The 25,762-nt window shown below is 38.5% G+C and overlaps 4 protein-coding genes across 6 annotated transcripts; 1 reads left to right on the top strand and 3 right to left on the bottom strand.

Moving 5' to 3' along the window:
* Positions 1 to 1,165: 1,165 nt before the first annotated feature.
* On the bottom strand, positions 1,166 to 2,368 carry rxfp3 (relaxin family peptide receptor 3). The gene has a single exon (XM_062434999.1). It carries the CDS (start codon positions 2,366 to 2,368, stop codon positions 1,166 to 1,168), a length of 1,203 nt encoding a protein of 400 aa, XP_062290983.1.
* Positions 2,369 to 7,739: 5,371 nt separating this feature from the next.
* btc (betacellulin, epidermal growth factor family member) lies at positions 7,740 to 14,515 on the bottom strand. 3 transcript variants are annotated; one of them, XM_062435037.1, is made up of 6 exons: positions 14,257 to 14,515; positions 13,323 to 13,430; positions 10,969 to 11,080; positions 10,518 to 10,664; positions 9,978 to 10,128; positions 7,740 to 9,890 (listed from the first exon to the last, which is right to left on the bottom strand). In XM_062435037.1, exons 1-5 carry the CDS (start codon positions 14,294 to 14,296, stop codon positions 9,981 to 9,983), a joined length of 555 nt encoding a protein of 184 aa, XP_062291021.1. In that variant the 5' UTR covers positions 14,297 to 14,515; the 3' UTR covers positions 7,740 to 9,890; positions 9,978 to 9,980. The 3 variants fall into 3 exon arrangements, with proteins under 3 accessions (XP_062291021.1, XP_062291022.1, XP_062291023.1); XM_062435038.1 differs by having other exon boundaries at positions 10,969 to 11,077; XM_062435039.1 differs by lacking the exon at positions 13,323 to 13,430.
* A 3,728-nt stretch (positions 14,516 to 18,243) lies between these two features.
* gng10 (guanine nucleotide binding protein (G protein), gamma 10) lies at positions 18,244 to 20,170 on the bottom strand. Its single transcript, XM_062434805.1, has 3 exons — positions 20,016 to 20,170; positions 18,546 to 18,682; positions 18,244 to 18,424 (listed from the first exon to the last, which is right to left on the bottom strand). The coding sequence occupies exons 1-2, from the start codon at positions 20,094 to 20,096 to the stop codon at positions 18,557 to 18,559; spliced, it is 207 nt and encodes a 68-aa protein (XP_062290789.1). The 5' UTR covers positions 20,097 to 20,170; the 3' UTR covers positions 18,244 to 18,424; positions 18,546 to 18,556.
* A 2,015-nt stretch (positions 20,171 to 22,185) lies between these two features.
* nxnl2 (nucleoredoxin like 2) lies at positions 22,186 to 25,211 on the top strand. Its single transcript, XM_062434914.1, has 2 exons — positions 22,186 to 22,843; positions 24,545 to 25,211. Exons 1-2 carry the CDS (start codon positions 22,542 to 22,544, stop codon positions 24,711 to 24,713), a joined length of 471 nt encoding a protein of 156 aa, XP_062290898.1. The 5' UTR covers positions 22,186 to 22,541; the 3' UTR covers positions 24,714 to 25,211.
* Positions 25,212 to 25,762: the final 551 nt, after the last annotated feature.

Below are 25,762 nucleotides of genomic sequence, written 5' to 3'. Positions count from 1 at the left end.
AGTATTGCTTGCTTGAATCGTGCTCTTCCTATTGAATCTGGGAGTTAAACTGTAGATTAGTCCCAAGAGAGTCCCCATTAAATGTATTTAAATTCCTTTTGGTTTTGAAATACCACATTAAATGTGTCTTTAAAAGGCACTGACTAATCACTTTAATTATTTACCTAATTTGAATGTATGCATTCCTCCTTTGTTTATTTTTGAGATTAAGGTAGTTTTCTAATGACCAGCTCCTCTCTGAAATGTTCATAATTTTGGAAAGTATACACAAATTAGAATTTAATGGGTTGTTTTAAGTGGGTCTAAACAATCTTTATACGTATTTTTTTCCTTCCATTAACTTTTTTTTTAATCAATTATGATAGAATTAATTTAAATGAAAGGTTATTTAAAGTTATGCAAACCATATGCTGCAGGTTTATGACCCTCTTTATAATAAGCATGTAGCATCTAATATTTTCACTCCTGGTACTGATTCATATACCTCAACTCTGAGTTCCAATTCAATATTAGTTCTTTGTTACTGTGTGTAACTCATTGGATTCATGTTTTATACTATAACACGAGTCCAGGGATTGTTGTGTCCTATAAAAGTGAATGAATGTGCAGTATGTGCAGTTTGATATTTGATGTAACTACCATAAGAGCACCTGGGTGTTTTCTTCACATTCTCATCCTCAAGAAAGAGAAGAAAAAACAGGCTAGTATATTACATTTTGTAGATGCACTTTACTTGCATGATAAAATGGTCTTGGACAGATGCAGCACATTCAAAATATGTTTTCACAAAATATGTGTTTTTCTTCTTTTATGCACACTTCTCGCCTCTTTCATCACAAAGGGCAGCAGAGTACAAATCCACAAATGCATGTGAAACGGCGAAAGTAATATTTCTGCAGACAAGCATGAGTCATCACTGATCACTGACAGATATCAAAGTGACAGACTGGCATGTATAGGTCGCATAGTGTTTGGCAATGTTTTCTCGCCTTTTAATGCAAATCCAAATTGAGATACAACTTTTATGACAGTACACGGTCTGAATTAAATAGAAATAGTGCAATTAATGTAGAATGAATACATATAAATACAAACACAGATCATTAAAACCCTCTCCTTGGCATTTTAAACTATGAAGCGCTGTTTTGAGGCAGGTTTCGCCTTTCTACATTACTGCCCCCGGTGGATAAAACACCACAGCGGGCGCCACGGGGGCGCTGACAGGGACCAGGACGCGCCCTTGCCCGTCAATCTCTGGTTTTGTGCTGGCTGTGATCGGCCTTATGATGGTCATGGTCGGCGAAGTCATGCGCCAGAATAGTTTTTTCAGCGCTTTCCTGAACTCCCGCCTCATCAGGCAGTACAGGATGGGGTTCAGGCAGCTGTTGGAGTGCGCCAGGCACACGGACACGGGGAAGACGTACACCTGCGTGGTGTAGTACTCGTAACTGAAATGAACCACGTTGAGTTTGATAAGTATGCCCCAGGCTGTCAGCGCCTGGTTGGGCAGCCAGCAGAGGAAAAATGATAAGACCACGATGGTGACAGACTTGGTGACCTTAGCGCGTCTTTTGGCGCTGGAGGTGTTGATGTTTTTGGAGGTAATGAAGCGCAGTAGGAGCAGATAGCAGGCTGATATGATTCCAAGCGGGACCACAAAACCCAGCAGCACTTTCTGAGAGTGATAAAGCCCCAACCAAAATTGCGCGGTTCCGTTGCTCTCCGGGAATTTGACGAGGCATAGGTCCTCATTGGAAACTGTGACCGTAGTGGAGAAAACTGCGTGTGGCAGCGCAGCGGAGACAGCTGCAAACCAGATGAAGACGGTTACGCACCGGGCAGAGCAGCTCAGTGGCCGCCGTCGTCTGCCCTTCAGCGCAGAGGCGAGGGACCAGTACCTCGCCACGCTCATTGCAGTCAGAAAAAACACACTGGCGTACATGTTCATAGCCGTCACATAGGAGACTATCTTGCACATGGCTTTGCCGAAAAGCCAAGTGAAGTCCAGCGCGTTTTCCACCGCCCAGAACGGCAGAGTCAGGACGAACTGGAAGTCAGTCACTGCCAAACTAGTTACGAAAAGATTGATGGAGGATTTTTTCCACACTTGTTTAGACTTCATGAGGTACAGGACCAATACGTTCCCAACCAAACCGAGCGCACAAACCAGAGAGTAAATGACAGAGATGATAATCCTCACGACAGCAGCGCCATCTCCCACAAAATCAGTTTTGTCAAAATCTGACAGTTGGAAGTCATCGCCGTATGAGCGGTTGTTCGTGCTGAAAATGCAGCTGAAGTTTAAGGATTCAGCAGAGACAATCCTTGCTGATCCTTCGTAATAAGTGTCGGTCAATTCTCCAGACATTTTAACTTTAATCCAGGATGCCGAGGATGTCCACTAAAGTCATTTCTAGATCAAAATGCTTCATTTTTTGGAAAAAAAAAAATATATGATGGAAAATTGATTTTAGGTTCTTGCACCATCTTCTGTGTTATTGAAACAATAACATAAATTTGAAATCAGTCTTGTTTTGGGTTTTTTTATGAACACCAAATAACAGCTATTTTGCTGTGCATCCCTTATAGGTGACACAGCTCCTCAGGTTGCAATGTTGCTCTGAGATGTTCTGTGTGCGTCTCCAGCTCTCCAACCGTGAAGAGGCGTCCTGACGCAGCACCCAGGCGAAACCTGGCACTGTCCTTGGTTCTGATTAGATGTCACATGACAGAAAAAACCCGTAAAAATCTGGCCTCTTAGGTGGATACAGAACAATTTAAACAGTGTGAAATTCATTTATGTTCCAATGTAAATCATCTTACCGTGCAATTACCATATGGTTTAGGCTACACTACATACACATATTTAACTGCAGTGGAGGTTGCAGATGTTGCCCTCAAATTCTTCCCAAAACGTTTTCTTGAATAATGAACTCTCTTTTGTGGATTCAGCCCACCATTACTTTTCATTTATTCACCATCGATTCCACTTTGCCGGGGGGAAGGGTCAGCTGCACGCTGTTTCATCAGTGTGTCCTAGGCCCACCTGGTTGGATAGCACAGATGAAGGTGGAAATACATTTAAATCCAGATGAGAGTAGAGGAAGGGTAGAGACATGACCGGACTGGGAGAGGAGCGATGAAAAGAGTAAACTAGACCGTGATTAAATTAGAAGGTAGCCTATTAGGGGGATGTATTAGAGTCATTATGTCCTAATGGTTTACACAGTTAGATGGAAGACATGCAAGGACTATTTATATCAAGACATTGATACATTTCTGCACAAACAATTTCCTCAAGATCATTAGTAACTTGCATTTACCCCTCTGCTATCTGCTACATTTTTGTTGTTGATGAATGTGCATGAGCACTAATGTTGAAATAAACTTTTCAGATGAGTTTATGTGAATGTGTTTCAGGGATGTACTGTGCTCTACATACTAATAACTGGCTATCAAGGCTGAGTTTATGATCTGAACGATAAATACTTTGAAAACAAAAATGTAACGTTAAAATGAACAGCTCCACATTTTGGGGAATAAACTAATTCACTTTCTTGCTGAGAGTTAGCTGAGGAGAAGGAGACCACACATAGTCCTTAAATAATGCAAACAAAGTTTTAATTAAGTCAATTAAATGAGGAAATACAAATCAGGCGTCTCATTTAAAGCCGTCTGTTTGTTGCATCTCTGACAATCAATTTGTGGTCTAATGCTAGGGGGTTCTCATCTAAATGTCATTAAGAAAGTGACAAAGCATATTTCCCAAAGATTAAAAAAGCAACCCAAAACTAAAACTTTAAGTGCTGGGAACATTGCAGCTGTCTGTTACTCTGCAGAAAAGTGAAATGAGATGATTAGTCAGTGGATTAACATAACATAGAAATCACCACAGGTGGAGCTTTTTAGTCAAGTCAACCTTTAGTTTTATAGCACAGTTTGCTTCACACACAGTGACGATACATTCACACAGTTAGTCATGAACTGTTGTGAAAAGTGAGGCTTTTATTCTGCCTTTAAAAGTGTACAAAAATCAGCCTCTCCTGCTGTAGAGTTAGTATGAAGGACAGTTAAAAGACTTCTGCCTGTGGGCCTGAGAGCTCTTGCTGGTTTGTACTTCATTAGCATGGTTTTTACATACTGACGTGCAAGACTGTTTAAAGAGCTTTGTACACAAGAGCAATCCATTGCAGAGCTAACGCAGAGAACATGACCAGACTCTTTAGTTCTGGTGAGAATGAGTTAAGCTGCATGTTTAATTAACTGTAGTCACTGCACAGCTGATTTTGGGAGGCAGTAGTAAAGAGTAATTGTTTTAAATGCATGCATTAACTCTGAGTTTGATAGAAAGGTTTTAAATATTTTTAGATGGAAGAGGGCTGATACTGTGAGATGAGTGATATGGCTCTTAAAATGTGCCATATCGCTGTCTGTGGTTACACTCAGATTTGTAGCTTTGTGTTTGCTTTCCAGAGAACTGAGATGAGCTCCTACTGAATTAGTTCCCAATTCAGAAGGCCACGAATGCCTTCATCCAAATTCATGCCAATCCATCCAGTAATTAACAAGCTGAGGGAAAATGCATAACTATTCTAGTGAGGTGCTGGCTTACAGGCAGACCTCAACAAAAAAAGTAAAAAAGATACATTTCTGTTTTTAACACTTCTGTTTTTCACTTTGTGGTTTCTTGATTTATGTGGACTCATGTTTGGCCTCAGGCTTCCCCTAAATTGGCCACTTGTAGTGTCAGCTGGGTGACTGCTGTGTTTTATCCTGAAGAAGGCTGTGTGCCAAATCACTGATCTTCAGCTGTAAAATAAATTGATCAAGACTATTAGAGTGTGTCTTTTTCACCTTAAAAAAAAAGAAAAGAAAAAAGACATTCTATAGTTGCCAAGACACTTTACTAAAAAACACATAATGTCAACTTCACAGTGGTGCTATATAGGACAAGCCAGCGGATCTAACTGTCACAATAGATGAGTTTCTAATACCTCCAAGTATTCATCCCTGTCCGCTTGTCGATCCACCAGAGATTATTTCGAGCTTTCCTGGATGTGAGCTTGGACGTCACAGCTGCCTTTAATCAGCCGTCAACCCTGCTCAACCAGCTTGTCAGTCTGAAGGTGTCCTTACAGTATGTCCTTTTGCAACTGAGCTTCCAGACTGAGTTTTGCTTTTCTCTGGTTCCTGCCTGCCTGAAACCTTCTGTATGACACTCAAGTGTAGCTGCTTCTGTCCCCTGTCTGCTCACTATGTTTGGGTCCTAATTCTTAGGTCCCTAATTCTCTGCCGTTATCACACTCATTTTCTCCACTATTTACCAAGGAGAGAACAGCAACTCTTTTTTTTGTGGGATATGAGCAGCTTCCACATTATTTTACATTGTCTTGGTGAAGTAGAGATACACAGAACTACAGACAGGAGTGTTGACTCTCAGTGAGATTGGCAGAACAAGCAACCTTTTCACATTACAGGGAGTGATTTAATTTAGTGGTAAATCCAAGCATACTGCTTCGAATAACCGTAAAAAAAGAAGCAAGTTTGCATTGCTTTTGTTGTAAATAGGTATATCATTTGACATTTAGGTCAGAGGATGCAAATGAAAAACGTGGATGAAAGAATATCTCAGCTCAAAGAGATATATGAGATGAGAATGGAAATGTCAACATGTAAGATACATTTTTTGAAGCAGTTTTCCAATATTCATTATGCCGTGCAATTCGATTTGATAAGCAGGATAATGTGGGGGAAATTATGCATCATCAGTGGTGATGATGATGGCAGTGAAAAGGAAAACAAATCTATTTTCATTATCCTGGAAGTGAGCAGGGGCAGCAACTCCATCCAGATATGTGTTTGGTCCCTTTTTTATTTATTTGTGGGAATCAAAATTAAATAATTATTAAAAAATTGCTGTTTCTTTCATGCTTATATACCCTTAAATCCTCCTGCGAAACCAACAGCTCAGTTATCTTAGAACCTCTGCAGCACTGAAGGAGACAAATAAAGGTCTGCAGCAGGAAAAAATCTCTGCTATAAGTGGTATCTGCTCTGATCGCAACTGTGTATAATCCCTGCTAATGGTTTCCTGATCCTCCTAGTTTTGGAGGATATTTTCACATGGCACGTGTCTATATGTAAACTGTGTATCAGATAGTCGCTGCATCCACACTGCATATACCCACCTGCATACAGTATCTATGATTTTGTGCTGTGGATTTGGTTTCTTTCTCTCAGATCCAGTGCTGGAAGAAATATTCAGATCCTTTACTTAAGCAAAAGTGGCAACCCCACAATGTAAAATTACTCAATTACAAGTATATTTACATTTATTTTACTTACTTAAAAGTAAAAGCACTCATTTTTCAGATATCTGCCATGTATAGAAAAGAAGACAAAGCACATACATTCAATGATTTTTTCAGACGTGTAATTCAGTGAAATAGTCCTACCCCTTTGGCCCTCGAACCTCAGTAGTATTTATTTGATAACAACTCAAACATTTGTAACATGACAAGGAGCCAGTGGACACAGAGGTTACACGCCAAAAAAGTTAGGTAATTACTGGTTTATTCTTGAAAAATGTTTTGTATTTTATAACCTCATATATTGTTTATAGTAAACCTGTATTCTGAAAAGTAATTACAGCTGTCAAAAATGTAGTGGGGTAAAAAGCACAACATTTTCCTCTAAAATGTAGTGGAGTGGAAGTATAAAGCCTGCAATTTAAATACTCAAAGTACAAGTATCTCAACTGTACTTAAGTGATTGTAACTCTTACAAGACTGGACAATTAAAATAATTTGTGAGATGAGGATTTTAGAGGACTGTTGTATTCGGAGTACTGCTGACCTCCAGTGGTATTTATACAAACTACAAAAACTGAACACAAACTGTACAAGGAAGGATTCAAACACACATTAAATACAGCCTCAACTGCTCCCTATGTTCATTACCAATGCTGATGTGGCGCCCTGTGTGGTGCAATAAGTCCCAGTCCAACTGTTTGGTAGTCACAGCACAGCTGTTGGAGACACACATACCAGAGGAGAACAGATGGAGCTGTTAGCTGTAGGTGTGAAAACTGTATTGAGTGAACTGTGCGGTCACATCTACACTTCATCCCTAGGTTTTATTACCACTAGAAGTCTACTGAAGCCTTAAGTTTAAAGTGTTTCAAAATAACACTGTCGTCTTCGTTCCAAATCAAACATCTACTACAGTTAAGCTGGTATCTCTCTTTCTTATCAGCCACATTTCTAAGTCCTGCAGACACGCCCCTCATATAGAAACTCGGCATTCCACAGCTGTTCACCCTTTTGAAGACAGCCTGACACAAAGGCCACCTGAAATTAGGTCAAAGATCCAATCACTTTCATTGTAAACAGAGCAGAAAATAGATTTACCCTCTGAATACCAGTATGAATACAATATGCTGGTGTTTTTAACAGGCAAAACATTCAACCTCAAATTCTGTGATGTAAAAACTGATATCCTTAAACCAAAAAAATTGAGTTGTGAGAGAGAAAAAACGTTGTATCACTTCTTGTCAGTGTTTCTCATTGCATTTTAATCCATTCTCGTCTTACTTAATTTTATAGTTGCTTTGGTGTAAAAGTTGAGGATCTTTTCAGGAAAGCAGCTCTTGGTAACAGAAACCAAGCACAAATCAGGCAGCTTTTTCCCCCTGGAAAAAGAATTAAAGTTGTTATATTGCAAAACACATGCAGAGAGTGTCTTCTTTTTATTTATTTATTTTTAGATTAATTCTAGCAGGCAGTTACGAAAACAATTACTGAGTTTTTTCCAAGGAATTCAGACATTTTTTAAGAAATGTTTCAAACTGCAGCTGCTGGGAACAGTCATGTTGATACACACGAATACTGATATGGTGAAAAATTAAAAAAACAGTCAAAAGGAAAGTAACTGTAACATTTTGGGAAATATGCTTAGTCTTTCTTGCCAAGAGTTAAGAAGATAACAAAAATTGATATGTCTCTTACGTTTTTATTCGTTTTATTCTATTGATAAGTGATGATTTGTGTATTTGGACAAACTGGGATAAAGTAAGAAAGGGACAGTTAATTTAAAGCTAAACAGATAAGCTAAAATATACATACTGTGCTGCATATTAACATAGATTGCCAACTGTTTGGCCGCTTTCCATTGTGGCACTATCAGTCTCATACTGTACATTTAAAACCTCATAAGAGTTACTCTCCTTCACACAGATACTGATTTTTAGCACCCTGCACATTTTAAGTGACATCTGAAACAGCTAATTCCCTTGCACCAACAGGATTAAGTCATATTATGTAAGAGGACAATACTGTATTATCTTCACACTCTCACACTGGAATTTGTTGGCGCCAGCGACATTACACTGCTGACTGTAGCACCATAGTAACACAACAACACATTACAGCTGAAACCAAAGTACATTCTCCTGAAAGATGAAACATACACATTACATAATGTGAGTTGTTTAGGTAGGGATATTGTGAATTTAGCATGTATTTTTTTAAAAGTTTGGAATTGCCGATCATCTGGATCAAGGGTTACAGTAGTTGTTTGGAATCGGTGAGGTCAATCTGCGCGGGAGTGCGAGTCAGCAGTGGTCTTGTGAGCTCATTGGTCTGTGGTGAGAGCAAAAATGATATCACACAGTCTACAGGGAGAGCATGTTGAGAAACATTTCTTAGAAAAACCCTAATAAAGCTGAGTTTCTCATGAAACACATAACGCAGGTCTTATTTGCAGTTGATTTTTAGCACTTTAAGTTTAATTTTTTGAAAAATTATAGAAATGGACAGCATATTTACTGTACAGCAGACATATTTATTGAAAATACATTATATTTAAACACTAGGAGTGTCCTAACTCTCTTCATTCTACATTTAGATGCAGAGTTAATACACATACAGATACACATTAAACCCAGTGAAAGGCTGGCAGTTTGTCTCATACAGTGGAGCACTTTCACCTCAGTCGAGCCTTCACACACAGGCTCGGCTGTTCTGTCTCTGTAGCTCGGAGGCTGCTCGGCTCCAAATATACAGATCAAAAAAATCCTCCAGCACAAGTTCTCCTTGTCCTCGTCCAAACCTGGGAGTCCAGAACTGCAACCTTTCCTATATCGAAAGCTCTTCTTGCATTGCTAATGTTGATGAGTAACAATATTCTGTGTGAGTCTACATAGAGACATAAAGGATATGAAGGATGAATAAGTGATGATAACTGAGCTGATTGTTTTGATTTTTAAATATCAACACTGTGCATTTGTGAGATTAAACTTAACCAAAAGCAGCAATAAACAAAGTATAAACAATATGACACACAAATACAGCATACTGAAGCAGTATACTGCAGCTGCTAGTACTCGGCATATTTCTATACATTCAATGGGTTATTTAGTTAAAAGAGTTCCCCAAAGAGAACATGGAGTGTAGCATCTTCATTCAGTCCCTTTTCTCTCGTTCACCAGTGTCTCCCACACATACAGACCATTAACTTGATCGACTTGATCACCGGCTGCCAGCTGGTGTCACAGCTTTTTTCAACATAGCAACAATTTATTTAGTGCCATGCAGTCAGCAGCTCTGTGTGAAAAGCTACAAGTGCCTGTTGCTCTTCAACAGCAGGAAAAAAAAGCGTCCTTGCTAACACAATGCCTGCTGAACACTGATCTCCAACTTGTGTGTACCATAAATCCAGGAAAGCATCTTCTTTGAAGTTTCAGGCCGGGCTGCCCCTTTAGAGGAGAGAGCAAACTCCTTTGTGCTCCTGCTTGTTCTAACGCAGCCAGACTTTATCCAAAAATGTCCCTCCTTTGAGCAGGCCTCATTCCTGTCCAGCACAGAGGGAGCTTCTACAGCACACTGCCGTCACTGTGAGACAAAATGCAGCAGCTGTCATATGAAGGGCAAACTCCTTAATGTCTAAACAATCCCTGACAGACTGGTGGGTACACACACCTCTCATACAGCGTTAGTGTGTGGTGGCTCTGTCAAGTCTGGCGTTATGGTTGCGTGTGTAGCTCTGGTGTCCAACATACTGAGCTTCTCTGTCCCATTCGGTGGTTCTTCCCTCCGTCTTCCCCTCCGCCGCCACAGTCTGCACCTACGACTGACAGAGAAACCGCTATGTTATGCACACAAATACATATTATTTATATGTAGCTCCAATGCAAACCAATGGGTGACGTCACACCTCGCTATATCTATTTTTATATACAGTATATGGCTTGTACAGGTAGGTGATTTTTTTTTTTAAAAACCTTTAGATAGAGTCATGCCAGCTGTTTCCATCTGCCTCCAGTCTGTATGCTAAGCTAAGCTAACTCCATCTTCATATTAAGCATACAGACATGAGAGTGGTTACAATTTTCTCATTTAATTCTCAGTAAAGAAAGCAAATAAACTAATTTCCCAAAATCGTGAACTCTTCCTTTTAGTAAATTTTTCTACAGTGGTAAATCACATTTTTTTCCCCATTTCAAAACCAGAAGGCCTCACTGTGAACAGATGCAGATGAATACAATGAGAAGAATGAGGAACACAAGCCCCGCGATGACACAGGCGATTATGATTTGCCGTTTCTCTCCTATCTGCCAGTCCAGGTCCACATATTCACACCTGGAACCAATGTAACCATGCTGACACCTGAGACAAAGAAGGATAACAAACACTTTAATTTTCATTTGGTTTCATTTGAATTTTCCCTGCAACCTCCTGTTCTGTCCTGCTTCTCCAAATAAGTCATGTTCAGATCCCATTATAGTGCAGGAAGATAACAGGTAATGAAACAATTCTACGGCCTTTCCGCCATCTGTTCTGTTTTCACTTTCATTTTGCTCTTTCTGTCTTTGTTTCTCTCCTTGCTATTCTTTTGAACACTACACCTGTCTCTTTATGTTCTTCAATCATCATACAGTATTTTCATCTTTCAGCAGTAGAAGATTCTCACCTGCATGACGGTGCTTTTTGTGCTTTAATGTAACGACACTCCCCGTGGATACAGTAATGCATGAGGTCCTCTGGACATTTTGAAAAGTGACCATTCCACTGCCCTGTATCTGCTGGAAATATGAAATGACAACCTTTTAAAATCAGTTTCAGAAAGACTGTGAGAAATATGTTTTGTAGCTAGTTGTTTTTTTGTAGGCTACAGCCAGCAGCCGGTTAGCTTAACTTGGCACAAACACTGGAAACATGGGGGAATGCAACTCCTATTAAACTGCAAATAATGTGCTTAGAGGTACTGATAAGAGATTTTACCATTGTTCAGGACCACACAAGCCATATTCCCATTTCCAGTCTTCATGCTAAGTTAAGCTAATCATCCACTGGCTCTTGCCAAATATTTAGCCAACAAGTAAATGATCATTGGTCTAGGCCCTCCAGAATGCCACATACAAGCATTTTCTCATCAGCAAGATGACATCACCATATCAAAAATATACTATTTTCAGAATTTTCACCTTGCACCTTTCCACATTGTAATGTGGGTTACAATTGAAATTACTACTTTGTTCAGGGTCCTTTGTTTTCATGTTTACAATAATAAACACTTGGTTACGGTTAAGGGGGTGATTGTTTTCATGCTTAAAAGAAACCAATGTTGACTGTTGTTGGGAAACGGGAATTGAACACCAATCTCTCATGTTAACCATGGTCATCACCCCAACCTCCTGATGTGGACTTTCTTTGTAGCTACAATAACATGACCATTTCTCCTTTTCTCCCAATGGACAACAGTCATAGTTATTATAACCACTAGAGTGCTCTGTCACTTCAAAGCATCAGCATTTGGTGAAACAGTATTATAATATATAGTTTTCTTGGTAGGAGGTAGTGTCAATCTTCTCATCTAACTCTCGACAGGAAATCGGATTAGTGCATTTCCCAAAATGTTCTGTCAGCTTGCTTCTATGACTTTTGCCCTCACCTTCTGGTATGACCTGATGTATAAATAGATTGTTTGCAATATGATCCAGAGGGGAAACCTGATGAATCAGTGCCAGGAAAAGCCTGGTGTCATCAAGGTCCCATTAACTATGCGTCTCAAAGTTAAGATACAGTTATAGTGCAACACCCATTCTACCTTTACATATACTGTATCATGTCTATCTAGCTTGCTCACAAACACACTAATGAACTAAAACACACCCTTACACATCTGCTAGTAGGTCATAATTGTGAACTTCTGACCACCAGTTACACATCATGCTTCTTATACCACAGGCTGCCGCTATCTTTACTGCCCATTCTCATCTTTGAAAATGAGCTTGTAAAAGAATACTGCTGTTCAGGTGACATCAAGGAGAGCGCCTCAGTTATTAGCTGAAACCGGAGAACGGGCTTGCTGCCATGACCTCACCTCTGAAAAGAAAAATATCCAGTGACAAAGTCTAAAAGGAATAGTTTGACATTTTGTGAAGCATGCTCATTCGCTTTCTTTTCCAGAGCTCAGTGATACCACTCATATGTCATTGTTTTATGAAACTAAAGGAGGTTAGCTTAGCATAAAGACTGGAAACAGAAGGAAAGCCTGGCCCTGCACAAAGATAACAAAAAACGCTTGGCAACACCTTAAAAGCTAGCTAATCTATAGTTATTTTGTGTTTGTTTAATCTCAGAAAATGAAGTTTCCAAGTTTCCACTCTTTATGCTAAGTTAAGATAAGCCAAACACCTTCTCATCCTACCTTCACATTTAACGTACAAACATGAGAGTGATATTTATTCTCTCTCTCTGGATAAATATTTTTCCTAAAATGTCAAACTGTAAATTGTCAAAAGTAAATTTTAAGGAAGCAGATCCTTTAAAGCACTCACAAAATGTTTTCTCTGGTTGATTTGGCTACTTTAAGAAAATTAAGACAAAGTAGTTTATCTTTGCGCTGGTGTTGTATGTGATGTATTGTCACAGTTTTTCCAGCTCTACCGAGAGTCATCAGCCTCACTGTGTGGTAATAAAAGAAACTTGTATTTAGAAAAACAATTATAAAGAAACTAATTGCAAGATTGTAATCACAGTTTGTTGTAATTAGTCAATCCAGCCCTCCTGTAAAGAACCAGATAAGCTGCTAACAATTTGTCCAGGCTACTGATTAGTACAGGTACTTTAATTACTACTTTTCTCTCCTCCACAACTGCCTCTCTCTGTCTCTCTACCTTTTTACCTAATTAATTTTTCATTGCCCGTTGAGAATGTTTGCATGTGTTCATCCACATCTGTGCCTTCTCCCATTAAGTCACCTTAAAATCCTTTAAAGCAACCGTAGAGGAACCACCCCTCGCCTCCTCGTCCCATAACTACCTGTGCAATTGTCTCTGTTTCCATGACGATGACAGTGGGACACAGTTCGATTGGCAGACTCTTCGGTGGTATTCCACTCTGCCAAGGAATATTTGCATAAGGCCAGAGCTGCAGCCAGAAACACAAACAGAAGCTGATCACACTAAACACACACACACACACACACACACACACACACAAACACACACATACACACACACACACAACAAACAAATAGATACACGTGTACAATGCTAAAAGCTAATCTCTTGCCACATCCCACCCAGAGAAACTGCTCTAGAGAGCACCATGACAGGGAAAGAATTGTCGAATAGTTTCTGCGTCATGATGCCAGCCAGCCTTATAGGGAGGGAAGAGGAGAGTGTTCACGCCCACTTCTGTTTGAGCCACACTCTCTCAATAACAAACACTTTTACTACTCTCAAGACAAACCATAGTAATTATCTTGGCCAGTCTCGAAGCAGTACATTTATATAAAGGCAGTTCCATTTGGTATTCAAATGTCATATTTCACTCCATATGAGGGAAGCTTGTTATGACAATGATCAGTAATCACAGGGTGTATATTGTTAGTGTATGGACTCTTCATTCAATTATTAACCAACACTTTGGTCTACTGTACAATTACAGCACAGATGGGAAAGCACTGTCCTTAAGCCTACTTTCTCTGCATGGCTTATAAAGCACATGGGTGTGGAAAAGTGTGCCAGCAGTCAAAACAGTATCAAATGAATACATAGAGTGGCATTTTTATATGAGCATGATATCTCCAAAGAAGAAAACATGTAAAAACTTGAAAATTGTTTATAGCATAAAATATTATGTCCATCACTCATGTGTATCTGTCATGGTTTGTTAAACTCTAATAAATCACTTTACGACCACACAGCAGTGAAGGTGGACACTGATTTAAGTGAAAAACTGTAAATCTTACCTGTTACTATTCCTACACAGAGTCTGTACATCTTGGCCATTTCCTCACTTGATAAAAGTGCTCATCCGATACATGAAAGTGTGTCCTAGGAGGTCATTGACCTCTTGAAAAAGGTGTGGACAAGCTGTGGAAGTTCCCCAGTGGTGAGTCGTACTGTGGTCCCTCATTGATGGCAGTTGAGTTCATAGTCAGCAGGGAAAGCTTGAGGCTAACCAAAGCACACACGCAGGCCAAAGTGCCTCCATGGAGTGCGACTGGAGTGCACTACAGTGTGTGTGAGAATAGAAAGGGGGTGGCACTGAAACCCAACTCTGCTCTCCGCTCCCCGCCCACACCTTTAAAGGAAAATACCATTCGATTCAAGCTATTCAGGTTATTTCCTTGTCAAAGAACAACTGCACCTTTCTCTTTCTTAAAAATGAAATGCCAGGTGGAGCATTCATTGATGACAATGAATAATAACATGTGTGATAAAAAAAAGCACTTATGAATCTACTCATTTTTCCATTGTGTTGTCCTGAATTTTAAGATGAATGTGCTTAGTTTGGTGACAGGTTGATGTGCCTGAGTACCGGCTGCAGTTTGCAGAACATCTCAGGATGGTGGGTGGTCAGGGACATCTCCCTGCTGCTCCCTACAGCTATACTTAGATTTAATTTTGCAGTAAATCCGAAGGACCAATAGAAAGTAGAGAAATGAAGGTGGACTGACAAAATCAGATGACAAAATACATCAACTGAAAAAGATGTTTAAAGGATGGGTTTACAATTTTTCCAGTCTGTCTTAAAACAGACAAATTAACATTGACTTGTGTTTTTTCTTACTATAATCACATTAGAAGATCCCTTTTTAGTGCACTTACAATGTAAGTGATGGGGGACAAAATCCACAAGCCTACTTCTGTGCAAAAATGAATTTAAAATTTTATCTGAAGTTAATATGAAGCTTCATTAGTCAAACCAAGTACATATCTTTCAATATTAGTCTTTTTAGTGCCAAAGTCCTTCTATAATGCTTAAAAGACTGTAAATATGGCAGATACCCACTTGATATAGATATCCCACTTACTGTTATTACATCTCTTGCTGTACTTCTGACTGATCTTATTTCCATCAACTTCTGAACCCACATTAGCTGTGTGCTAAAAATGTAATTATAATATATAAATAACAGTATAGCTAGCGTTATACTGACTGACTTGTGTTACGATCCACATCTTCTTCACACACTGCAGAAAATGGCTGCTAGTATGTATGTTAGTTCTGTTGATAACAATATAGTTACATATTGGCGAGTTAACAATTAGTTATAATTCACTGAAGGGCTAATCAGGCAAGTCAGCTATCGCTTATTAGCTGAGGATCCATCCTCATATACCCAAAGAAATGTTTTCATCAGCAGTAACTTGGCTCCAATATGGCTGAAAGCCATCAGGAAACTGTAAAATAAGGTTGAAACTACAAACTGGAAAGTGCAAACATATGTCAGCATCCTGTAATTACCACTGTTTTAATAGCCAGTATGAACAAGAGAAATGATAACAGCGAGGAAAAACCTCTTTCAGTGTTCATGTGGACACTTGATTGCTGTTTTAAGACAGTTATTCTTTAATATGAAAGTTCAAATGGCCACAACAAATACTAAGTAATTCCATTTCATGCCACTTTATACATCTAGTGTACTTTTGGCTCTACTACATTTATCTGACAGCTGTGGTTACATGCTTTACCAAAACACATGATTATATTAAATAGTATACATTGTTACAGATTAAACTACTCAACAGTATACAATACATAATTAAAAATACTTCCACCTTAATCAAACAATTCTATAATGAATTCAGAATAATTGAATCACACTTATTCTTTTTGATACTTTAACTTTTGCAGATAATACCTTATTTACCTAAGTAATGTTGCCAATACAGGACTTTGACTTAAATACACAAGTAAATTAGCATTTTTACATTATGGTATTGATATTTCTATTCAATTAAAGAATCTGAATACTTCCTACGCTACTGTTGATATCCTGCCTTGAAAAAGATGAACGTTGATATTTTTTGTCTTCTAAATATGACCAGCAGATGGCGTAAGTTCCCCTTTAATTAAATATATGCCTCCAACGTGTTGTGTGATACTTTTAATTTATCTTCAGGTCAGTCACATACCGTGTACTGGAACAGCATAAAACAGTTGCATTTGAAGTTATAATTTATAACTGAACCAGTGTCGCTCTGAATCTTTCAGGCATTTTCTTTGAATAATTCTACATGATTTTCTATGATTAAAATCCCTTCTTCGTATGTTAAAGGGAAAGATAAAAAAGAACATGAAAAGGGAAACCGTGTTTGCATGCTGTATCAAAAATATCAAGCTGTGCTTGAATTTGTTTAACAAGCACTTTCAAAAGAGAAAATTGATCAGAGAGGAACTGGAACAAAAATGTAGCTTTCTAGATTTCTATCTATCCATACAGCTAATTACACATGTTAACCCCTTGTGAGCTGCCTAGCATTACTACAAAGACACATCTGTGTCTTGGCTCAGTCAGAGACTCAGTAGGTTCAGAAGGAGACATTCAACAAATCCAATTATAATCTCCAGCTCGCAGCACACCGCAAACCACTAATCCACCACTAATGTATGGAGTTTGAATCGGCTGAGGTGCATTATTTGTTCTTTCTTCATTGTGTTCCTTCATAAGAGAATGTGATTAACAAGCTGGTGTTAGATTGTGGTTGATTGTAAAGTAAGTTTCAAGTCATCTTCGACCGAAGTCAGTAGTGACTATTCAGTTTGCTCTGTTGCACCTGTGGCCGCACCCAACAGTGATGTCAAGATGTACTGCCACACCCTGGAGTACACTGCTACATCACAGCAGCAAGATATGGGTGCGTTCACACATACAGACCCAAAGTAGTAGGCTAGTCAGTCTCTGGCCTCTTATAAATGTGTAGTTGTGTGTGTGTTAGGTTGAGCATGTAGTTTACATACTCTGCTCTGACTTTTCTGACAAAGCCACCTTACAAATGAACGATATGATGCTGGTTCATATGTGATGTTCACGTAAATCAGCTTCACATTATGCTCTGCTTTCTGTCTTTTTAAATGTAGATAGTGTTCATTCTCAGCCCACCGTTCTGTTTTACAATACATCAAAATATTTCAGCTCAATTCTCAAGCAAGGAGTGTCAAAATAAAGGAGCATCTGATCCCTACAGTGGGGCACATGTAGTATTTTGAACAAAGGCTGCTATAGGAGAGGAGGAATCATAATGGGAAGACTATTGAGACACGTCCAAGAACAGTGTACCGAGAGGAAAAGGAAATGACAAAGTAGAGAGTTGTCCCATGACTGGCTAGACCTCTGTTAGGCTGATGTGGACTGTTTATGAGAAAACTATCTACACTTTCAAATATTTATATTTTAACTTCTATTTTACACAATATATACCAATAAATAAATTGGACAGATACAGATTTTTGTGACTAAACAGACTTAAATAAAATGGAAAACATGATTAATAAAATCCAGTCCCTACATCATGGTGATTCGTATTTTATTCCTAATCTAGCATAGTCTTTAACTTGTAAATACATTTAAAGAGCTTTAAAAAGCTCAAAGACTGAGTGAAATGTAAAACTCTGCTGAGCGTCTTTGCAGTTTTGAACAGGAAGACTCAGTTTCCTCTCTGTGGCCACACTCCTAACTTAGACTGAACATCAGGAAGCTTGGACGCTGTGAGATTCCAAAGGGTAATTTAGAGCGAGGCTATAAACATCCGCTTTGTATAATCCATAGATAATCCCTATATGACTCTGAAACTGTACACTATAACACAAAGATCACTCTTATAAAGTATCAGCTTTCAAAAGGTATTTAAATAAAGTCTAAGATGAAGTAGGTTCATATAATGCCCTTTAATGTGTTTTTTTTTTTTTTTTAAAAACCTTAGTCAAAATATAAAAATGTGTATGGCTGTACAGTAATGTAGAAACAGATTTAATGACAACACATATTTTTCAAGTCTTACTTTTTATGTATTTCTTTAAAAAACAAAGTAAAATCTAGTAAAATAGTTTATAAAAAATGACTAAAAACGAAGCAGAATTCTTCAGTGAGTGAGATGCCATAGTGCCACTTGTGTCCGTTCCCTCTTCCTCTGCAACAAGAAAAAAGTTCAGATGTTTTTATTCCCCATTTGAAATTCTTCTCCCGAAACACATCCATAGGAAGTTTTACTTACAAATAATGCAGAAGTTACTAACTTTGTGGACTCTCACCTTCTTTGGCTTCACACAACAGCACAGGAGCGCGGTTCTCTGAAAGGGTTGCTGCCTGTGGGGACTCCGACCAGCAGGGCGTCCTTGCCTGCATTCTGCAGACAGTACTGCTGGAGCTCTGCAGCAGCCTGGGACACCTGGGGGAACAAACACATACATATACATTCATGCTGTATATACATATATATTTTCTCTTTTACAGTGACAATGCGCTTTGATCATTGTTTTATCTTGGCCAGATATTGAATTAGAGCAGGACAGAGTAGATGAAACATGGAGCTGCTGAACAGAGGATAAAAAGTGGTAAGACCAACATGCAGTGCAGGAAATGTACAGTACAATGTAAACGATATATGACATGTTCACATATGAAACATGTAAATGAAGCAGCTATTTGGAGAAAGCCTGGGAGAAGAGAAAAAAGAAGCCCTATATTGGGATAAGCTGTAGATATTACATGGTTGTATTTCATGAGCAATTAATTTGTCTTTTCTTTTCATTTTCTTCCAACATGCTATTACTGGAAAAGCTGAATGTTTTGTAAAATTGTGGTGTCTTGTAATCCCATGTAGAATGTGCCAGATGCTTGGCATGACAGAAATTACAATAAAACTACGCAAAACAGACAAAAGAATGTTATGCAGACAATCAATGCATATAGAGGATTAGTCATCATCTCCACCTTCAAGAAATACATAAGAATACATCTTAGCTCGACCAGCAACTTGGATTAACTTGGATCAGTCTATTGGGTCCAGTATGACGATATTTATGTTGACATCCCCTTTGATCATTGTTTAATAAGAAACTCTTACACACATCCTGCTTCTATGATGTATTTTGAGGGTGTGGACCGCAAGAAACACTAGTAACCACATCCTAATAAATAAACAAACAGTTAAAACATGACAACACAACATCACATTACATTACAGACAAAACCATCAAGATAGTAATAGTCTGAAAAAGGAAAAGGGCAACATCTAAAAACAAAAAAGACGTTCTAAGTTTGCTGAAGCACCGTCACTGACTGCAAATATTTAGATTATCTGTGATGTGTATAAAACGTCTGGTGAAGTATGTATTGTGCTCTACAAACATCTTAATCTGGCATATATCAAAGTCCATGGGGAAAGCATACAACCGTTTTAAGTGCTGTACTTTGGAATGATTATTTGACCCTTGATACATAAATAATATGCTACAGCACAGGTATAATGTGTGGAATAATGTGATCAAAGCAGTAGAATAAAACAAATGAGATTTTATGAGAGAGTATGACGGTGCCAAGTACGATGAGGCTAATATACTGTTTAAAATAAAAAGATTAAGTGATACTGTAATGTTTTTCATGGGTGACAGCTCTTAAACATATCAAACTGACTCTCAAATCAAGCATGCAACTTCAAACTCTCACGTTCTTCAAAGACTTCAGCATATTCCACCCTCTGTTTTATGTTTTCCTTTTACCTTGATTCTCTCCACACTGGCCTCGAGCTTCAGTTGTTCTACCAGCCGCCGCATGTTGGATAAATTGGAATTAGAGGTCATCTTGGTGAAAATTGTTTTGGGAAATAAGAAGTCCTGGTAAAAAAGAGTCCCTTAAGTCTTTCAACGCAGCTGCTGACTCCACTAATAGGCAGCAACTGCTCGCCAAGACAGGGTGGCCGGGTTTCTTTCCAAATGACCTCAGTCCACTCCACTAAAAAAGCAAGGAAAGAGAGAAGCACGCTGACCTCCACATGTGCTTGATAGACACATTTTAAAGATTATTTTAGTCCTGTTTTCTTAATGTGAAATGAGATATGTTAGTCCCCAAACATGCCAAAGGACATAATGTGGATTTGTAGCTATTTTAGCAGCATGCTTGCTTTGAAATGCACAATAAAATCTTGGATACTTATAACTTGGCACCTCACACACATACTTGGTGAATAGGATATAGGAAGAAACCTTTTTTTAACCAGGGAAGAAAAATACATCTTTATGAACTTTAAACTACTGTACACACTTTGAACTTTATTGCAAAAACAGCTATTTAATACCTTTTACACTTCAGTATTTTCTTCTTTTTGAATGTCAACCCAGCAGCATCAACAGGAAATGTGTTTGTTATCAGCAGTAACTTAAAGCAGCTCAGATCCCTGATCAGGAAACAGTAAAATGAAGAAGATAACTGACAGCACAAACAGGGACACAAGCGACAAACTAAACTTAAGACTTTCAGATTCAGTTAGAAGCTACAAAGGTACCAAGAGACTTTTAAAGATGTATTCCTCTCTGAGTTGAGTCTCATAAAACAGTTTGTTTGACAGGGAGAAGTGGGGAGTGAGATGTCACCCATAAATTGCTTGGAGGCTGGTCAGGCACACTTTGGCCTGGCTCTTTAGATGGTCCATCTTGGGCACAACTGGACACAATTTGATGTGTTTAAACTGGTAATAGACACGCAAATCAAAAGTGCCAATGCAAAAACCCTATTGGTAAGGGTGGGGGGTATTTAATTTGTAATCTGCAGCCTCACCGCTAAATACCACTATCATACACACTTGCACCTTTAAGCGTGTGGGGAGCACAGATAAGCATATAGTGTATGACTTGCAACCTTGACCCTGGATATCCTCATTATTGTATTGTTTGGTTGACAATCATGTTGCTCTCCTCGCTTTGGTCACTGATAACACTACTGGTGCAATCCACTTCACCCCTAACACATCAGATTGCACAAGTGCTCTTGATAAAGTGCTTGGTGAGTGTTTTGTATATATAAAATGGGGTCATTTAAAATGAATGGTGATAAATGAAGTGACTTATCTTGTATGAACATTACATAGTATTAGAATTTTTTGTATTATAGCTGCAGACTTTTTTGTTTGTTTTTCTGTAGTATTTCTTCTGATATTATTATTATTTAGCTTATTTGTTGTATATTTTATTTTATTTCTATGTATGATGAGCCACATGGAGGCCTGGGGGCAATAAGAAGATATGGACATTGGGTATGAGTGGAAGCTGAGCTCTGCAGAGGGAGCTCCTCTAGTAGCCTGTGTAACATTGAATTTCCATGTGAAACACACAGAATTCATCAAGGTGAGAGATCTACATCAGGTAGGGGTGGATGGGGAAAAAAGTGGGTTTTGTTTTGTGTACCATCTCTCCTGGGTAGTTTTTCAGTTCTGTTTGTCATTATTTAGAGTAAATATAATAAAAAAAGATAGATGAAGATGAAGAAAAGGTTATTAAAGGTTAACTGTCAGAAGGTGGAACAAGGCTGCCATACCACTCAAAGCTTGTAATGGGAGGAAGATGTATAGCCTACACAGTACACAATTAATTGCCCACAAATGCTGGTGATTCAGTTTTTAACAAAGGTACCAGGGCTCCCTTTTTAGTCACCACCACTTAACTCCACATTTCTGTTTTTGGTAATTCATGTTTTCTTTTCTTAATCTAAAATTATAATCTTAATGTATTACTTTTCTGTATTATGCATTTTTTTTCTTTATGTGCAATAAATAAATAAAAAAGAAAACCAACAAATAAAAAATATCTCAATTGCACTTTAATAAATGCCGCTCTCCCTCCTCTGCGCATGCGCCAGCCTTGGGTCTGCACTTGCCTGAAAGTGTTGTGAGACGTCGCGCTGCTGTTGCTGTCGCTGCTGCTGCTGAACTGGAAATTACTAGCTTACAAAGCAGTGTTTGAATGCACCTTTGCCCCCCTGACACCCACGTGGCTAATGAACTACAACACTGTCTCCTCGTGTCCTCATTGGTCCGCAGGTGATTACCGAGATTGGCTGTTAGTAAGTAGCTTTTACAGAAAGGTAAAACATTACAGGGAAGTCAGCCTGCTTCTTCAGGGGGAAACAACACTTCTGAGCATCGCAGAGGAGACTAAAGTAGCTAACGTAAGGAAAGATGAGCTAAAACGACACTTTGAGCTGTTAAACCTCCCTTAAATTAAACTAAAGTGTGTTAGAGAGTTGTAGCAGACATGGTAGAGGTGTTTTCCGGGCGGACTCTCCTGAATAAAGACGGGGATTTTGTCGACCCCGAAGAGGCATTGAGGAACAAAGTGGTGGGGATCTACTTTTCTGCAGGATGGTGTCCGCCTTGTCGAGACTTCACACCCATCCTGTGTGATTTCTACACGGAGCTGGTGGAGGAGAGTGAGCCTCCAGCTCAGTTTGAGATAGTTTTTGTCTCCTCTGACAAGTCTACTGAGGACATGGTTGAGTATTATCATGATATGCACGGAGACTGGCTGGCTCTGCCCTGGACGGATGAATACAAAAAGTAAGTATCAAATCATAAAGAAAAGTCAATGGAAAACTAGTTATTTAACTTTTAAAAGCGCAGGGATATTTACCATAGGTCTTAAATGTCTTACACTAACATTTTTAGCTCCACATATAATGTCAAAACAAAGTCAGCTGTACTAAATTGGGCTTTAACACAATTGTCTACAGAGCTCATTAGGCTCCTGCTTATGTAAAATGCTTATGAGGGTCACCCTCTTAGGAATTAGGTTAGGTTTAAATACAGAGCAGAGAAACTTCCTCCTACAGCCGAGCCAAACAGACTTTAAGAGTGAAGTGGTCCATTTTTATGTTTAATGCACCTTGTTTGTGTTATTTTTCTATTTATAATCTGTTTTGTTTGATTTCAGTCTCATAGTTTTTGTTCTTGAATGTTCAGCGATGCAGCTAATTAAATTAATCTGCCAATCAGAGCTGCAACAATTAGTCGATTAATCAGTTGGTCCATTATTCAAAAATGAATCACCAACTAATTCGATAATCAATTCATTGTTTTGAGTCATTTTTAAATAAAATTGTATAATACTCTTGTTCCAGCTGCTTAAACGTATTTTTCTGGTTTCTTTAGTCTTCTTTGATGGTAAAATTAATTTATTTTGGTCATTAAATGCTGAGGGTAAAAGTTATTGTAAACATTATCCAAAAAAAGCTAGGTGCCTAAAATGTTACAATATTTAAATTACTGTGTTATGAGACAAGCAAAAACAGCAAATTTGAGAATATTTGGCATTTCTGTTTGAAAAAGGACTAAAAATAATAACTTGATTATCAAAATAGTTGCAGCTCTATTTACATCCCAAGTTGGGTTTAATCTTATGTTTTGATTTTCTTCTTTTTTGTGTGATGAATAATCTGTTGCTGCATTGCCTCTTTCTGGCCTCAAATGTTTTCCGAAACATATTTTAGTGTACTGTTTAGCTGTAATATGATAAAGTTTGGGACCCAGCTGCCACATTGAAGATGGACACAGGGAGGACAGGGAGGGACTCACATGCACTAACATGAGTGTGTGCCGGACCAGCTTCCAAAACTAAGAAGAGAAAAGCTTGGATAACAACACACACATGCACAGAGGAAGTGTGACTTCATTCTCTGCTAAGGACGCTGTTACTTCAGTATATCTTAACAAAGTAAAATAGTTTGCTGACACCTAGTGGGGCTGAATGTTGTTGATTGCATCTTTTTAAGTAAAAGTATCAATACAATAAAAGTCAGTAAAAGTTTACTGTAAGTACAGACTTATTACCTGTTAAATGTACTTTAAGCAAAGTACTCCATATAACACCAACATTGCCCCCTGCCAACGGCAATTATCAATCAGTCTGCTGATTATTTTCTCGATTAATTGACTAATATCGTGTTCTACAAACTGTCACAGATTACAACTTGTAGCTATAATTGTTATGTTAATGTATTGAAGAGAACATTTGCCTCTGAAGTGAAAATGAAGTATAAAAGAAGCTTAAAATGGAAATACTGAAGAAAATTGGTGTTGAAGCACTATATTTGCATAAATGTAGCTTGTTATAATCCACCACTGCCACCACTTTTATTGAAAGTATAAAAATGATGCTGCGTGGTTCAATAAATTAATAGCTAGATCAGTATAATGATAGTTGTATATTATAAGCTATATTAATGTCTTGTCTTTATCATTTTTCTTTCATCTGTCTGGCAGCGAGTTGAAGCAGCGCTACAAGATCACAGCGGTGCCCAAACTGGTGATAGTGAAAGAGAACGGTGACATGATCACAGACAAGGGCAGGAAACAAATCCGAGACCGAGGCCTGGCCTGCTTCAGGACCTGGCTGGAAGCTGCAGAGATCTTTCAGAACTTTAAGGGTTAAAAAAATGGAGAGAAAAGAAGACGAGAGCTGAACAAAACCAAAGTAAAACCTTTCCACGTTCACTTTAGTTCAGTAAGATGATTTAAAGGGATATTAATGACCAAATTATATTTCTGTTACACTAAATTATGTTTATTTATTCTGCTTTTTCTCTACTTTACCTCATTAGCACTCCTAAAACCCTTCAAATGAAACAATCTGAGGAGGAAAAGTAACTTTAGTTCAGCTTCTCACAAGGTTGGGAACCGCTGCTTTTGTTGCTGACTCCTAACCAACATCCTATGCATTTAAGACGAACCTCAGGTGTGTCCACTGCGGTTCACATGTGAAAATAATCCAAGCCAGCTGCAGTAGTTTCTCACTTAAATTAATTTGTTTTGTTTTTTTATATTAAGCAGATATTCTTTGCAGAGAGCTTGCCTTTATTTCCAAATATTTGGTTTGTAGTTCTACTCTGAGCTGCCTGTATATTTTTATATTTTGTTTTTTATGAGTTGTTAAGAGTGGTTGTTATTAAAAAAAAATCTATATTCTGTGATTTTGTTGTCACTGATTGTTGTATCTTACATGTCTGTGTGCAGTTTCAGTATTATGGAGCGTTTACACAAACAAACAGATTCCCTTTTGCCTCGTTAAGATGCTGAAAGCCCGCAGGACATTGTTTCCAGTATGCTAGCACATTCACTTTGGACCTAATTGCTTCTCTCCCCTGTGCGTGCTGACACTGCTTTTACCCTTTTGTACATGATGAACCAAACAGGTGTCATGACTTTATGATGAGTCTGCACAGTCCAATCTCTTCAGGTCTGTCTGGTTTGCAATATTAAATGCTTTAAAGTCTTTAAAGTGTAGCTTCTGCAACACCAGGTAATGCCCTGAGGCTTCGCTCAGGTGTAAAGTCAGGCGGGGTTGGCGCTTCTCCTAAAATCATGTCTCAGAGGATTTTCGGAACTTTCCTAGATCTCGCAGTCTGTCACAGAGTAAAATGATGCAACTCCACGAGGTAAAAGAGAGAGCGGGAAGGAAGTGGAGTGCAAACTCAAATTGGT

Source organism: Scomber scombrus, chromosome 15 (assembly GCF_963691925.1).
Source record: "Scomber scombrus chromosome 15, fScoSco1.1, whole genome shotgun sequence".
Taxonomy (NCBI): Eukaryota; Metazoa; Chordata; class Actinopteri; order Scombriformes; family Scombridae; genus Scomber; species Scomber scombrus.
The sequence above is the reverse complement of the archived record's forward strand: the minus strand, read 5'-3'. Positions and strand labels throughout refer to the sequence as shown.

Coding starts and splice junctions, on each gene's coding strand:
- rxfp3 (XM_062434999.1), bottom strand. CDS start 2,368: ATGTCTGGAGAATTGACCGACACTTATTACGAAGGATCAGCAAGGATT.
- btc (XM_062435037.1), bottom strand. CDS start 14,296: ATGGCCAAGATGTACAGACTCTGTGTAGGAATAGTAACAG. Junction 11,081..13,322: donor AAACAGAGACAATTGCACAG/GTAGTTATGGGA, acceptor TCATATTTCCAG/CAGATACAGGGCAGTGGAAT. Junction 10,665..10,968: donor CAAAAAGCACCGTCATGCAG/GTGAGAATCTTC, acceptor TCTTTGTCTCAG/GTGTCAGCATGGTTACATTG.
- gng10 (XM_062434805.1), bottom strand. CDS start 20,096: ATGACCTCTAATTCCAATTTATCCAACATGCGGCGGCTGGTAGAACAA. Junction 18,683..20,015: donor CCAGTGTGGAGAGAATCAAG/GTAAAAGGAAAA, acceptor TTGTTCCCCCAG/GTGTCCCAGGCTGCTGCAGA.
- nxnl2 (XM_062434914.1), top strand. CDS start 22,542: ATGGTAGAGGTGTTTTCCGGGCGGACTCTCCTGAATAAAGACGGGGAT. Junction 22,844..24,544: donor TGGACGGATGAATACAAAAA/GTAAGTATCAAA, acceptor TCTGTCTGGCAG/CGAGTTGAAGCAGCGCTACA.